Raw genomic sequence first — 16,574 nt, 5'->3', positions numbered from 1 at the left:
GGCGAGGCGGTAGCTCCGGTGTTGGCGAGGCGGTAGCTCCGGTGTTGGCGAGGCGGTAGCTCCGGTGTTGGCGAGGCGGTAGCTCCGGTGTTGGTGAGGCGGTAGCTCCGGTGTTGGTGAGGCGGTAGCTCCGGTGTTGGTGAGGCGGTAGCTCCGGTGTTGGTGAGGCGGTGGCTCCAGTGTTGGTGAGGAGGCAGCGGGGTCAGTGCAGGCTGTAGGCTTTCCTGAAGAGATGGGTTTTCAGGTTCCGTCTGAAGGATCCAAATGTGGTTGATAGTCGGACGTGTTGGGGCAGAGAATTCCGGAGGATGGGGGATATTTGGGAGAAGTCTTGGAGGTGGTTGGATGAGGAGCGAATAAGTGTGTAGGAGAGAAGGAGGTCTTGGGAGGACCGGAGATTACGTGAGGGAAGATATCGGGAGATTAGTTCAGAGATATATGGAGGAGACAGGTTGTGGATGGCTTTGTAGGTCAGTATTAGTAATTTGAACTGGATACGCTGAGGGAATGGGAGCCAGTGAAGAGATTTGCAGAGGGGGGAAGCAGAGGAGTAGCGAGGAGAGAGATGAATTAGTCGGGCAGCAGAGTTAAGGATGGACTGGAGAGGTGCAAGGGTGTTAGCAAGGAGGCCGCAGAAAAGGATGTTGCAGTAGTCAAGGCGGGAGATGATGAGGGCATGCACAAGCATTTTAGTAGATTGACGGTTGAGGAAAGGACGGATTCTGGAGATATGTTTGAGCTGGAGGCGACAGGAGGTGGAAAGAGCTTGGATGTGCGGTTTGAAGGACAGGGCAGAGTCGAAGGTTACTGCGAGGCAGCGGACTTCCGGAACAGGGGAAAGCATGATGTCGTTGATAGCGATAGATAGGTCGGGAAGTAGAAGGGTTAATCATCCTTTCTCTGGTAGAAGAGGGGTTAATCCTGGCTGCTGTGGTGGACAAGGGTAGTAGAAGGGTTAATCCTGGCTGCTCTGGGTGACTAGGGTAGTAGAAGAGTTAATCCTGGCTGCTCTGGGTGACTAGGGTAGTAGAAGAGTTAATCCTGGCTGCTCTGGGTGACTAGGGTAGTAGAAGGGTTAATCCTGGCTGCTGTGGTGGACAAGGGTAGTAGAAGGGTTAATCCTGGCTGCTCTGGGTGACTAGGGTAGTAGAAGAGTTAATCCTGGCTGCTCTGGGTGACTAGGGTAGTAGAAGGGTTAATCCTGGCTGCTGTGGTGGACAAGGGTAGTAGAAGGGTTAATCCTGGCTGCTCTGGGTGACTAGGGTAGTAGAAGAGTTAATCCTGGCTGCTCTGGGTGACTAGGGTAGTAGAAGGGTTAATCCTGGCTGCTGTGGTGGACAAGGGTAGTAGAAGGGTTAATCCTGGCTGCTCTGGGTGACTAGGGTAGTAGAAGAGTTAATCCTGGCTGCTCTGGGTGACTAGGGTAGTAGAAGAGTTAATCCTGGCTGCTCTGGGTGACTAGGGTAGTAGAAGAGTTAATCCTGGCTGCTCTGGGTGACTAGGGTAGTAGAAGGGTTAATCCTGGCTGCTGTGGTGGACAAGGGTAGTAGAAGGGTTAATCCTGGCTGCTCTGGGTGACTAGGGTAGTAGAAGAGTTAATCCTGGCTGCTCTGGGTGACTAGGGTAGTAGAAGAGTTAATCCTGGCTGCTCTGGGTGACTAGGGTAGTAGAAGAGTTAATCCTGGCTGCTCTGGGTGACTAGGGTAGTAGAAGGGTTAATCCTGGCTGCTCTGGGTGACTAGGGTAGTAGAAGAGTTAATCCTGGCTGCTCTGGGTGACTAGGGTAGTAGAAGGGTTAATCCTGGCTGCTCTGGGTGACTAGGGTAGTAGAAGGGTTAATCCTGGCTGCTCTGGCAGTAGAGGGATTAATCCTGGGGGTTAATCCTGGCTGCTGTGGTGGACAAGGGTAGTAGAAGGGTTAATCCTGGCTGCTCTGGGTGACTAGGGTAGTAGAAGAGTTAATCCTGGCTGCTCTGGGTGACTAGGGTAGTAGAAGAGTTAATCCTGGCTGCTCTGGGTGACTAGGGTAGTAGAAGAGTTAATCCTGGCTGCTCTGGGTGACTAGGGTAGTAGAAGGGTTAATCCTGGCTGCTCTGGGTGACTAGGGTAGTAGAAGAGTTAATCCTGGCTGCTCTGGGTGACTAGGGTAGTAGAAGGGTTAATCCTGGCTGCTCTGGGTGACTAGGGTAGTAGAAGGGTTAATCCTGGCTGCTCTGGCAGTAGAGGGATTAATCCTGGGGGTTAATCCTGGCTGCTGTGGTGGAAGATGGTAGTAGAAGGGTTAATCCTGGCTGCTCTGGTAGAAGAGGGGTTAATCCTGGCTGCTGTGGTGGACGAGGGTAGTAGAAGGGTTAATCCTGGCTGCTGTGGTGGACGAGGGTAGTAGTGGAGGGGTTTATTCTGGATTCTCTGGTGGGCTAGTGTAGTACAAGGGTTAATACTGGTTTCTAGGAGGACTAGGGTAATGGCAGGTGGGAGAGGGCAGGTAATGCCTGATTTTCTGCAGAATGAGGGTATGTTTCCACGGGGCGTATTCCTTCAATATTTGCTGCGGATTGGACGCTGCTTACAGATGTTACAGCAGTGGAGAGGATTTTATGAAATCCCGTCTCCACTATGCGTGCGCGGATGCATCCGGCGGCCCTGCGTAACCGGACATGCGGCACGTCTTTATAGACCGCAGCATGTCTATTTATCTTGCGGAGATGCTCTGTCTCCCCAAGATAAATAACAGTCTATGTATAGGATGCGGTGATTCCGCCTGTGTTTAATGAACACATGTGGAATCACCGTGCGTACAAAAGGGGGCAGCGCTTTGGGCGGAGCGGGGTATCTCCTGCGTCCAAAGAGCTGGGACTCCGGACTGTGGACACATACCCTTAGCGTAATAGAGGGCTTCCCTGGTGGACTATAGAAGGGTAATGCTGGTTATGTAGGGGTTAATACTGGCATTTCCTGGTGGAGTAGGGTAATAGAGGGGTTAATATTGGCTTCTCTGGTGGTCTTCGGATCTGCATTAGGGCGTCTTCTGTCCTGGTGGGCTAGAGCTACCCGTGCGTTATATGAACAGCCATTAAGTTGGATGCAGAGGAGACGCTGGACGGCTGCAGGAAGCATACACAAACTATCCTGCTATACCCTACCTCAGCCACTTGGTGGCACTGCTGCAAACTCTGCAGGAAACAGCAATGCAATCAGTGGTGATCCAGTGATCTGATCACAGTGGGATCCTTAACTTCTGTATTACCCCCTCACAAAGCAGCGAGGGGACATGGCAGGGACTTGTGTTCTTCAGCTCTGCTTGCTCCTGCATAAATCAGCTTTAAGGATGTCCCAGAGGTGGACTCTCCTTTCCTGGCTAAGCAAGGCAATTAATAATGTTCAGAATAAAGAGAAAAAAAATGCAATCGCACAGCCGCTATACGCTAGACCCTTACTGCTCCAGGGGCAGAAAAATGCACTATTAAAGCCTTTTGTCAGAAAACAAACTAAACAAAAAAAACGCTAAAAAGATTATACCTTGGTGCTGCTTAAGAAAAACAGATCCAACATGATACATAAGAAGAGACTGAAAGCGCACTCACCGGTATATGAACAATCAAAGCGGTTTATTCACATGAGATCATGCGGTGCAAGGAGGGTATGTGAATACAAAAGAGGATGACAGCTGTTTCGTGCTAGGTGAGCACTTCAACAGATCCAATGGCGAGTGAAGAGAGAGAGGGCCTTAGGCTATGTGCACACTTTGCAGATTCCACTGCGGATTTTTCCGCAGCGGAATTGCAAAATCCGCAGTGAAAACCCATCGCGGTTTTTACTGCGGATTTATCGCGGTTTTTACTGCGTTTTCTTCTGCGGATTTTCAACTGCAGTTTTCTATTGGAGCAGGTGAAAATCCGCAGAAAAGAAGTGACATGCTGCGGAATGTAATCCGCAGCGTTTCCGCGCGGATTTTTCTGCAGCATGTGCACAGCGTTTTTTGTTTCCCATAGGTTTACATTGTAATGTAAACTCATGGGAAACTGCTGCGGATCCGCAGCGGTCAAATCCGCTGCGGATCCGCAGCAAAATCCGCAAAGTGTGAATATAGCCTTATAACTAAGTAGTCTTCCGGTCCCTCCCATTATTCACTTCGTCATAATGAACTTATTAGTCACTATTCGGAGGAAAAAAAAGGGGGGGGGGGAAAAGTGAAACAGTGAAAAGTTAAAATACAATAAAAACATTAACGGGTAACGAAGAATGTCATTTAGGAAGAAATATACCATAATATGATAACCAATACACAGGAATTTTTTACAAAAAAAGGAATTTTTTTTTTTTTCCCCCCCAAAAACACAGCCTTGTCAAACAGACTTTTAGCAGGGAGGGAAAATGTGAATAAATTTTTTTCGGAGTGTGAAACAAAAGAAGATATATTATCATTAAGTACTAAAACCTTGGAGTATAAACTGTTCAATACCGCAGAGAGGGAAGTAAACCTCTTTTGGACAAATAACTCTCTACAGTCATATATTGAATGCGGAAGAGTGCCACGCGGTTTAAGAATGCAGAAAGAAATGTCTCAGTTTAAAGACAACGAGAGTTTTAGAAAGGAATGGGAGAAAATCCTTTTGAAATGCTCACAGGATCTTTTGCAATTGGTTTTAAAACAAAATGTGATAAACTATGAAACCACGAAATTAGAACTGAATAAAACTATGGACGAATTGAAAACAAGACTATCGGAATCACAATGGTCTGCAGTAAATAAAAAATTGGATACGAAATTGATTTTGCTACAAAATGAGATAAAGCAAAGGAAAAAGGATAAGTTTATCCGAGACAAGAACGACTTTGAAAGCGGCAAAATATTTACTTGGAATAAAAATATTCAATTCCAGAAAAATTATAAGGAAAAAAAGTTCTTCCAAAAAAAGTTATAGCTGGAGAAAAAAATCAAAATAAAAAAGACTATCTTACCACTGACTCTGAATCTAGCGCTGGAGAAGACGCAGAAGTAAGATCAGAACCATCAACCTCGGCTATTAATCGTTTTTCAGATACAGTGTCCCTCCCTTTAGAAGAAGGACACGGCGTGGAGGAAAAAGAAGGGGTGAAAGGCAACGAACGGAAGAGGAAACAAGTCTCGTGGAGACCGCAGTAGCAGAGAGTGACAGGAATTTAATCGTAAATTTAACGGACTTTCCTTTGAATGAGGCACACGTGTCAGCCCTGTCCAAGGGCTTAAAGGGAACCTGTCACCTGAATTTGGCGGGACTGGTTTTGGGTCATATGGGCGGAGTTTTCGGGTGTTTGATTCACCCTTTCCTTACCCGCTGGCTGCAATATTGGATTGAAGTTCATTTTCTGTCCTCCATAGTACACGCATGCACAAGCCAAGATTGCACAGCGCAGGCGTGTACTATGGAGGACAGAGAATGAACTTCAATCCAATATTGCAGCCAGCATGCAGCCAGCGGGTAAGGAAAGGGTGAATCAAACACCCCAAAACTCCGCCCATATGACCCAAAACCAGTCCCGCCAAATTCAGGTGACAGAGTCCCTTTAAATTATTGCCTCCCTGAGGAGTTTGACATAGTGGACTTCAAGATAGATTTGTATAAGGCTGTAAGAAAAGTTCATCTATATAAAACGTTTACACAGAGAGCAGGTATTATTAATAAAAATCAGAATGAGAGTGAGAAAAAAATATTTCCTGCAGAACAACCTTGTAAAATGGGCCCTTTGGGTTTTTCACTATCGATGGATCCCTCTGAAAATGTACAACGAGAAGCGGAGTTATTGGTTAGTATTACCAGTGATTTATCACCTAATACAAGTACACTTCCAACAAGGCCTTTTAGAAAAGGGGTTAAATCCACATATGTTCCTCAGGTTTCCCCGGGAAATCTAATTGATGCCTTCGAGGCCCAAGTGGTCAAAGACGTGGAAGCAATCTTGTATAACAAAATCGGTAAAAATTTAAAACCAGCAGAATTCGAAGCCATAAAAGATATACAAAAACGCCCGGATATTATAGTACGCAAAGCAGATAAAGGTGGTAACACTGTTCTCCTTCAAAAAGAACTGTATATTAAAGAAGCCCGGAAACAGCTTTCAGATAGAAGAACCTATGAAAAATTAAAAGGAGATCCCACCTTTAAAATTCAGAACTCACTGCGGTCTCTCCTGAGGGTCTTTGTGGAGAATGGTACCTTGTCAAAAACACAAGCGGAAAAACTTTTTCCAGGAATTTCCTAGAAAACCGCATTGGTACCATTTACCTAAAATCCACAAATCTCTAGAGGAACCGCCAGGTCGTCCTATTGTTTCCGGGGTGGGTTCAATAACGGAACCCTTGTCGGCTTATATGGATTGGCTTTTGCGACCCTTGTTGTGCGATACACCGGCATATATAAGGGACACTAAGCATTTTTTAAAAACTCTACGAGGCTTTGACTGGCAAGAGGGTTTTTCTTCAGCATCGATAGACGTGGAAAGCCTTTACACCCGCATCCCACAAGATGCGGGTGTGGAGGCGATCCAAGAAATCTTGAATAGTACCCCTACGGACCCCAATACCATCTCATTTATTAAAAAAGGTTTGACTTTTGTCTTGAAAAATAACACTTTCCAATTCGATAATACCTGGTACAGACAGGTGGAGGGCACTGCCATGGGTACACCAGTCTCTTGTACCCTGGCTAACCTCTTCCTGTCTGTATTTGAAGAGAGGTATATATATTCTGAGAAAAATCCATATCTCAAGTACATAAAATTTTATGTGAGATTTGTGGACGACATGTTCGTGGTGTGGGACGGCGACCGGGCTTCATTCACACAGTTTGTGGAGTACCTGGCGCTTTCTAACACCATGAACATGCAGTTCACTCACCAGTTTGGAGGCACAGAATTAACATTTTTGGATGTGACCCTAAAAGTAATTGATGGTAATTTGCACACAGAGGTATATCGTAAACCTTCTTCTTGTAATTCTCTGCTGCATTATAATAGTGCCCACCCAATGTATGTGAAGAAAGCATTACCTTACAGCCAGTTCCTCCGCGTAAAAAGAATAAACAGTAATGTTGCGAGTTTTCAAAGACAATCCCAAGAATTATATGGAAGGTTCAGTAATAGGGGGTATCCCCAATCTGTCTTGAACTCAGCGTTGGAACGAGCAGAAACAGAGATCATAACAGAAAAAAACATCTAAAAATGATAGAAAATTTGTTTTCTGCTTTACATATGGTCCTATGGACGCACAAATTAGAACAGCAATTCGAAAAAATGGGCAAATTCTTTGCCAAGATCCAGCGTTGAAGGATATGACAGAGAAGGGTCCCCTTTTTTCCTGCCGCCGCAGTAAAAATATAGGGGATTTAATAGTCGGAAATCGGGTAACTTCATCTCATAACAATTGGCTCCGAGATACTGCACCCAAAGGGAATTTCCGTTGTGGGCATTGTAATTATTGCAATCAACATCAAACAGGAACTAATTTAAAAATTGGCCCAATAATGCATACAGTACGTGATTTCATCTCTTGTAGGACAACTCATGTGGTTTATATCTTATATTGCCCTTGTAGTTTTTTCTATATCGGGAAAACAATTCGCCCAATGTTTGTTCGATTCAGGGAACATCTCAATTCATTGCGCACAGGTAAGGGGGTCCCCCGCTTGATAAAACATATGAACGAACAACATGGAGGGGATGCAAAATTGCTTCGATTCGCGGGGATAGAGAAAACTGCCCTACCGCAGGACGGCGGTAATTTAGATCGTATGCTTCTGCGTAATGAAGCAAAGTGGATATTAAGAGCTAATGCTTCTGGACCAATAGGGTTCAATGATAAAGTTGACATGTCTGTTTTTTTGTAAAAAAATCATGTTTTTTTGCATAAGATTCATGTTTTTTTTGTAAAAAATTCCTGTGTATTGGTTATCATATTATGGTATATTTCTTCCTAAATGACATTCTTCGTTACCCGTTAATGTTTTTATTGTATTTTAACTTTTCACTGTTTCACTTTCCCCCCCCCCCCCCTTTTTTTTCCTCCGAATAGTGACTAATAAGTTCATTATGACGAAGTGAATAATGGGAGGGACCGGAAGACTACTTAGTTATAAGGCCCTCTCTCTCTTCACTCGCCATTGGATCTGTTGAAGTGCTCACCTAGCATCCTCTTTTGTATTCACATACCCTCCTTGCACCGCATGATCTCGTGTGAATAAACCGCTTTGATTGTTCATATACCGGTGAGTGCGCTTTCAGTCTCTTCTTATGTATCAATTAATAATGTTGCTTTCGCCAGCACACGTCCCTCCAGCCCACGTAAGCCGTGCATTTCCCCAGGGATTAATGCCGGTTTGCAGTCAATAGCCGCCTCCATCCTTAAGTATCCCTGGGGCCAGATAGCGGAGCGCAGACGACGGTGACTCTGGAGAAGCTCTGTATGCTCCGTGCTCCTGAATTACTCCTGCGGGATACACTTTCCCCGCACGGGGACATCATACGAGCTGTCTGGGCAGAAAACTGCAGAGCGCCAGGAGAGCGAATATTGATCCCGGGACGTGAATTACATTGTTTATCTGCAAAACCTGTAAACTGTAAAATGTCAAAACAAGACGCGGCACCGGGGGTCTCCCAGAATCCCAGAAAAACTGTATAAGGGAGCAACAGGACAGATTACTGACACCCATTTATATCTTCAAAATGGTCGTTCCCAGCAGCTCCATCTGCCTCTCTCACAGCAGGGGCCCCAGCACCATTTTGCAGAGCTCGTTTACCTGTGGGGTCCTCCATGATAACTTATTGATCGATGGGGGTCCCCCAACATTCCCGAGAACGTTGACCACCTCTAAATGATTTCTCTATGGGACTGTCGGAGATTGCTGAGCGGTGTACAAGGCTTTTTTTTTACCTGGCAGTCCCATAGAGAATATATGGAGAGGAGGTTTCCAGGTACGACCTCCGCCCCGTTCAGACAGGGTACTGCAAAGCCCCATTATTGGGATCACAACAGACTATCAATGATCGACACTTTAATATTCTCTTATATAGTAGGGGCTCAAAATTCCTTCTAATAGTCACATCGGCTGCTGCAGATCCTCTTTTCTAGAAGGACCGAGAAGACATTCACATCATGCATTGATTAATCAGAATGTGACATTTGCACTAAAGAAGATCTGCAGCAGCTGAGGTGTGAAGCAACTTGCCCACACTATGGTAGAACACCTCCAGAGATGGAGTGTTACATGTCAGTAAGTCAGTGGTTGGTTGGCACAGAACAAACTTCTGACATAAATCGATCTCGACAAGAGGGAGAGATAAGCGGTGCTTTATATACTGCCACCAATCTCCGTATGGTCCATTCTGATTAGAGAATGTTAAAGGAAAAAATGGCTGACAGTAGAGTGTGGGGGTCTCCAACTCTCCTCCGACAGATGATGGGTTGAGAGGCAGTAAGGGTCCGGAAATGTAAATTTCACCACCCGATCCTTTTGGCACCAGCGTTCTCCGATCTCACACACGTACATTCAGCCGAGTGTTCCTGTGCATGGGGCGGTGTGGGAGAGATGGCGGACGGGGGAATGAGCATGGTCAGATTTACACTGGAGCCATAACTAAAGGGAAGCACTCACCCATCTCTTCAATCAAGGGTTTACACGTCCTTGCCCCCTTAGGTGCTAACAGGGACGTCAGCAGATTCAGGCCCTCAAATTGCTGTCCTGGGGTCTCTTTAGGCACTTGGAGAGTGAAAACGCCTAAAAAAAGAGGCACAAATCGCAGAGGTGAGCTGTACAGAAAAGTTGTGAAAAACAGACAAGGGGAAGGGGAGGGCTGTCTTGTTACTTTCCATTCCTATGTAAATTAAACAAAAACACAGTAAAAAAATTTAAAATTTGCAAATTTCTAACATAACTTGTGTTTTCAAGCCGCACCATTTGAAAGATCTTGAAAAAAAGATTTGAAAAAAAACAACACAACTCTGTGGTTAGTTGTATATGGCAGTACAACCACAGACTAGAATGGACAAGATGTATTCCCCCACCAAAAAAAAACAAAACACTATTTTTTGTTCCCAAGAACAGGGCTCTGAGATGCCCACTGCTCCACTATTTCTCTATGGGTCTGCTGGAGCACTGAATATGACCACAAATCCATTCCAATGGGGCATTTCAGACCCAAACTCTTGGGTTGAGTGGGGGTCCGAGAGGCCACAGTTCCACAAGTTATCATCTATCATGTTTGCTGGGAGCACATAGGAAAATATCAGCTGCACTACAAACAGTGCGGTTTGCATTTGTAGCATTTTATCCTTTGTGCATTTTTGTTATATGCTTTTCCCATAAATGTGTCAATAAATAAAACCCACAAAGAATTAAAAAAAAAAAAAGTTTCAGGACGCCGCCAAAAAGCATATATGAAGCGTGTTATGAATTCTTACCATCATCTGCATTGTACGTGGCTTTCTGACGCCCGTCCTCCACTATCCTCCCAGGCAGCGTTAATCTAAAACCAGAAGAAAACCATGAAGAAGAAAAAGAAAAGCCAACGGGGTCCGGCCTGTCCGACTAGTCTACAGCGCGGTGTGGACCCCCGAGGGCCAGAGTGAAACATATATGGCTGGAATCGCACTGCCGCTATCTGATACATGCTGCACGTGGATCCGGCTGTATGTAACGGCTGTCTGGTTCCCTTTAAGAGTCCTTTTGATAGGAAGAAATCATTGTAAATTTCAATACAAACATTTTACATGTTCATTTTGTTGCACCTATTCCGCCAATCTCATTCAGTGCACCCTCGGTAAAATCCAGAGCAAAACTAACTAACTAAAATGTGTTCCATCAGTGAGAACCCAGATGTGAAAAATGAACGTCTGAATGAGGCCAAACGTGGTTTTTCTCTCACCTTAAGAAGTACGGCTTGGCATAGAACTTCAAGTCCTCTCCATCAATGTAGAGATCGAACTCAGACACTCTGGCGTAGGGAACCTTGATGGTTATAGTAAGAAAGTCTGGATCCTGCGTGATGTCAAACGCCGGAGTGATCATTATGGATTACACTAGAAGAGAAAACAAGATAGGTCACTTTTTATATCTATTGATTTTGGACAACTAGCCACCCCACCCAACCAAAAATAAGGATTCCCCAATATTAGCTCCCAGAGGATAGGAGAAAGAAAAACAGAATGTTAGAGTTGGAAGGGACCTCCGGGGTCATCCTGTCTGGTCCCCTGCTCAATGCAGGACTCACTAAACCATCTCAGACAGATGTCTGTACAGCCTCTGTTTGAAGACTTCCATTGAAGGAGAACTCACCACCTCTCGTGGCCGCCTGTTCCACTCATTGATCACCCTCACTGTCAAAAAGTTTATCTAATATCTAATCTGTATCTTCTCCCTTTCACTTTCATTCCATTACTTCTCGTGTTTCCAAGTGCAAATGAGAATGATGATCCTTCTACACTGTGACAGCCCTCCAGATATTTGTAGACAGCTATTTAGTCTCCTTTTAGCCTTCTTTTTTGGAAGCTAAACATTCCCAGATCCTTTAACTGTTCCTCGTAGGACATACTTTGCAGTCCGCTCACCATCCTGGTCGCTAATCTCTGACCTTGCTCCAGTTTTTCAATGTCTATTTTTAAAATGTGGTTCCCAGAACTGGCCAAAGTATTACAGATGCAGCCAGAGCACGGAGGAGTAGAGGGGGATAATTACCTCACATGATCTAGACTCTATTCTTCTCTTAATACATCCCTGAACTGTGTTTGCCTTTTTGCTGCTGCATCACACTGTTGACTCATGTGCCATCTGTGGTCTATTAGTATACCCAAGTCTTTTCCGCACATGCTGTTGCTTAGTTCGATTCCTCCAATTCTGTAGATGTAATTTTCATTTTTCTTGCCCAGATTTAGAATCATGCCTTTCTCCCTGTTAAACACCATTCTATTAATCACTGCCCATTGTGCAAACTAATCTAGATCCTTCTGAATCCTTTCTTTGTCTTCTCTGGTGTTAGCTTTGCAACATCTGCAAATTTGATTAATTTACCATCAGTTCCCTTATCTAGATCATTTATAAAGATGTTGAACAACACTTGGCCCTGAACAAAGCCTTGTGGTCCCCACTTGTAACACTTGGGGCCAGTACAGAGCCTTGTGGTCCCCACTTGTAACACTGGGGCCAGGACAGAGCCTTGTGGTCCCCACTTGTAACACTGGGGCCAGGACAGAGCCTTGTGGTCCCCACTTGTAACACTGGGGCCAGGACAGAGCCTTGTGGTCCCCACTTGTAACACTGGGGCCAGGACAGAGCCTTGTGGCACCCACTTGTAACACTGGGGCTAGGACAGAGCCTTGTGGTCCCCACTTGTAACACTGGGGCCAGGACAGAGCCTTGTGGCACCCACTTGTAACACTGGGGCTAGGACAGAGCCTTGTGGTTCCCATTTGTAACACTGGGGCCAGGACAGAGCCTTGTGGCACCCACTTGTAACACTGGGGCTAGGACAGAGCCTTGTGGTTCCCACTTGTAACACTGGGGCCAGGACAGAGCCTTGTGGCACCCACTTGTAACTGTCACGCACGCGCCCAGACTGGTGGGCGTGAGCTCGGGGGGTTTGTGGCCCCACTGTGCCACAAACCAGACTACCCTGGAAGGGGCGTGACTATGACAGCTGCCTGGGTTTTCACTGGAGCCTCTGATGGTGAGGTCAGGCTTGTGCAGGAGGCAGCTGCCAGGTGCTACTCCAGGGTGGTGTCTGGCTGTGGCTGCTGATCCCACTTGGGAGACAGGAACACCTGGATTGGTGCGGGCATTAGGCAGGACTGGCAGAAGAGCATGGCTGGAACACAGACGAGTAGGCTGGCACGGCTGAGATGGGGCTGGCAGAGACACGGCAGAGAACTCAGGGCTGGCAGAGACACGGCAGGAAACAGGACTGGCTAGGACAGCAGGAACACAGGACTGGAAGGCAGGGCAGGAACGGCAGGACTGGCAGGAACACAGGATTGGGAGGCACGGCAGAGAACACAGGACTGGAAGGCAGGGCAGGACTGGCAGGAACACAGGATACACAGGACTGGTTGATATGGTGTATGAATCAGGCTGCACTCAGATGACACCCGAATGCAGTCCTATTGTGAGTGTGATGAAGGAACAGGTAGGGACCTGTACACACAGAAGATGCAGGTACGGAAACAAGCCAGAAGGAAAGGAGAATGAAGGAACAGGTAGGGACCTGTTCACACAGGAGGACCAAGTAACAAGTAGAAGGTGGAGCTAAGAGAAGAGAAGGAGAAGGCAGAGCCAAGGGCGGAGCTGCAAGAGGCGGAGCCAAGGGCGGAGACGCTGGAGGCGGAGCCAAGAGCGGATACGCTGGAGGCGGAGCCAAGAGCGGAGACGCTGGAGGCGGAGCCAAGAGCGGAGACGCTGGAGGCGGAGCCAAGAGCGGAGACGCTGGAGGCGGAGCCAAGAGCAGAGACGGAGCCAAGTGCAGAAACACAGGAGACGGAGCCAGATAGTACCGCTTAGGCTATGTTCAGATTAGCGTTTCCCGACTCTGCGTCGGGCGACGCAGCGGCGACGCACGCGTCATGCACCCCTATGTTTAACATGGGGGACGCATGCGTTTTTCTTGTTGCGTTTTCCGACACGTGCGTCGCTTTTGACGCTAGCGTCGGACGCAAGAAAATGCAACAAGTTGCATTTTTCTTGCGTCCGATTTTCGTCAAAAAACGACGCACGCGTCGCAAAACGCAGCGTTTTTGCGTGCGTTTGCACGCGTTTTTTCGTGCGTCGCGTCGCCGACGCAGCGGCGCGCAACGCTAATCTGAACGTAGCCAAAGAGCGGGGCCAGATAGAACCGCAAAGAGCGGAGCCACAGAGCAAAGCCAGAGAGTGCGAAGCAAAATCTGAGTGCAGAGCCGCAAGAGTGCGGAGTGAAAGCAGACAGAAAACACAAGGAAAGAAAGCAGGGAAGAAAGCCACAGACAAGGAGACCGAGAAAAGACAAAGTACAGACAAGGCAATAGAACAAGACACAGGGACAAAGACACAGGGACCAGGATATTCTGCCTCCTGGAGGGCGGACTACAAGATCAAGGCAAAAGCACAGAGAAAAGCTCAGAGGGAATAACTCAGAGCAAGGCCAGGCAAACTCAGCAGCTAAACACTAACTGAGCTAACACATTGCACAGGCCCAGACCACAGGGTGGAGCTGCACTATATACTGGAGGCCTCTTGATAATTGGTCAGGAACTGATTAGACACATGCACCTGATTCCTATAAGAACCAGAGAGTTCAGGCGCCGGCCCCCTATACACACAGCCATGAGGCATGCAGAGACACAGAACATGGAGCTGGCATTAAAGAGAAAGCACATCATGGCCTGGACAGAGCCTTGTGGTTCCCACTTGTAACACTGGGGCCAGGACAGAGCCTTGTGGTCCCCACTTGTAATACTGGGGCCAGGACAGAGCCTTGTGGTCCCCACTTGTAACACTGGGGCCAGGACAGAGCCTTGTGGTCCCCACTTGTAACACTGGGGCCAGGACAGAGCCTTGTGGTCCCCACTTGTAACACTGGGGCCTGGACAGAGCCTTGTGGTCCCCACTTTTAACACTGGGGCCTGGACAGAGCCTTGTGGTCCCTACTTGTAACACTGGGGCCAGGACAGAGCCTTGTGGTCCCCACTTGTAACACTGGGGCCTTGACAGAGCCTTGTGGTCTCCACTTGTAACACTGGGGCCTGGACACAGCCTTGTGGCACCCACTTGTGACACTGGGGCCTGGACAGAGCCTTGTGGTCCCCACTTGTATCACTGGGGCCTGGACAGAGCCCTGTGGTCCCTACTTGTAACACTGGGGCCAGGACAGAGCCTTGTGGTCCCCACTTGTAACACTGGGGCCAGGACAGAGCCTTGTGGTCCCCACTTGTAACACTGGGGCCTGGACAGAGCCTTGTGGTCCCCACTTGTAACACTGGGGCCAGGACAGAGCCTTGTGGCACCCACTTGTAACACTGGGGCCAGGACAGAGCCTTGTGGTCCCCACTTGTAACACTGGGGCCTGGACAGAGCCCTGTGGTCCCTACTTGTAACACTGGGGCCTGGACAGAGCCTTGTGGTCCCCACTTGTAACACTGGGGCCAGGACAGAGCCTTGTGGTCCCCACTTGTAACACTGGGGCCTGGACAGAGGCTTGTCATCCTCACTTGTAACACTGGGGCCAGGACAGAGCCTTGTGGTCCCTACTTGTAACACTGGGGCCAGGACAGAGCCTTGTGGTCCCCACTTGTAACACTGGGGCCTGGACAGAGCCTTGTGGTCCCCACTTGTAACACTGGGGCCTGGACAGAGCCTTGTGGTCCCCACTTGTAACACTGGGGCCAGGACAGAGCCTTGTGGCACCCACTTGTAACACTCTTCCAATTGGATGTGCAACCTTTTATTACCACTCTGAGTCCTATAAGAAGGGCCCGTCCACACCACACTGTCCTATAGGATGACATTTATTCTCTTCATACAGCAGCTAAGTGTATAGGGCTCAGGGCTTCTCTGTGCCCCCAGTAGGTAGATTATAAAAATAAGTGATTTTGTGTTCATCTCACCCCTTCCAGTTTTTATTCCTATTTTAAAAAATATATATTTCCTCAAAAAAAAGTGATAAAAAGTAAAATTGTTGCATGTGCGCCAAAATTGTATCAATTAATACAACTCGCACATCTCCATATAAAGAAGAAAAAAAAGATTTCAGGTCTTAGAATTAAAAAAAAATAAATAAATAAGGTAAATAAAAAGATTGTTTTGAAATTTTTTTAATCACTGAATTAATAAAAAAAATTAAAGCATTAGCGACGCTGAAATCATCCCGCCCTGCAGCCTCATGTTACCAGGTCATTTTTACTGCACAGTAAACACTATAAAAAGAAGAAAAAATACACAATGGCAGAAAGTTTATTTACAAGTATATGATAAGATGAACGGTATAGATAATAACTACAACTCCCCCCCCAAAAAAAAAAAAAAAAATAAATAAATAAAAATAAATAAAAAGTAAGCCCTCATATGGGTATGGAGAAAAAAAACAACAACAAATAATTCTATAAGTATATGATCAGCTACAAAGGGGAGTACAGACTTTTTTGGAGGTTCAATTTTAACCCATGCGAGACAGACAATGGCAGGTCCACATAAGGCGATTATAATAATGAACACATGAGACAAGCTGAGACTTGTAGTTCCCCTCCAGATTATTAAAGGTTATTCCACACAGTCATCACCTCAATACTATATTCACTAGGGGGATGCAAGGTGTGGCATTCCAACTGCTGTGGAACTACAACTCCCAGCATGCAATGCATATCAATCTACGACTTCTCAGCTGGTTGTGGACTGCAACTCCCAGCATGCCCTGAGCTTCAGCCGTAAAGCCAAATGTTGCACACCACCACCACTACGGCACGGCTACTCAGGCTAATAACCCACATTAGCCATAACTCCCAGCACCGGAGCTCTCCCCCTTCTCTCCCCGCTCACCTGCGCCACACGCTCCGCACACGCCGCGCTCCAGTTCTTACTACT

The 16,574-nt window shown here is 46.9% G+C and overlaps 1 protein-coding gene across 2 annotated transcripts in view; it reads right to left on the bottom strand.

Moving 5' to 3' along the window:
* The window catches only part of SHQ1 (SHQ1, H/ACA ribonucleoprotein assembly factor), an 86,770-nt gene extending 70,196 nt beyond the window's left edge, over positions 1–16,574 (bottom strand). Inside the window, exons 1-4 of one of the 2 annotated variants that reach the window (XM_069736474.1) lie at positions 16,530–16,574; positions 10,900–11,053; positions 10,436–10,500; positions 9,630–9,752 (exon numbers count right to left, since the gene is read on the bottom strand). In XM_069736474.1, the coding sequence (XP_069592575.1) occupies positions 9,630–9,752; positions 10,436–10,500; positions 10,900–11,042 (331 nt within the window). In that variant the 5' untranslated portion in view covers positions 11,043–11,053; positions 16,530–16,574. The remainder of the gene's footprint in view (positions 1–9,629; positions 9,753–10,435; positions 10,501–10,899; positions 11,054–16,529) is intronic. The other variant, XM_069736475.1, reaches the window with a different exon arrangement.

Source organism: Ranitomeya imitator, chromosome 8, assembly GCF_032444005.1.
Source record: "Ranitomeya imitator isolate aRanImi1 chromosome 8, aRanImi1.pri, whole genome shotgun sequence".
Taxonomy (NCBI): domain Eukaryota; kingdom Metazoa; phylum Chordata; class Amphibia; order Anura; family Dendrobatidae; genus Ranitomeya; species Ranitomeya imitator.
The sequence above is the reverse complement of the archived record's forward strand: the minus strand, read 5'-3'. Positions and strand labels throughout refer to the sequence as shown.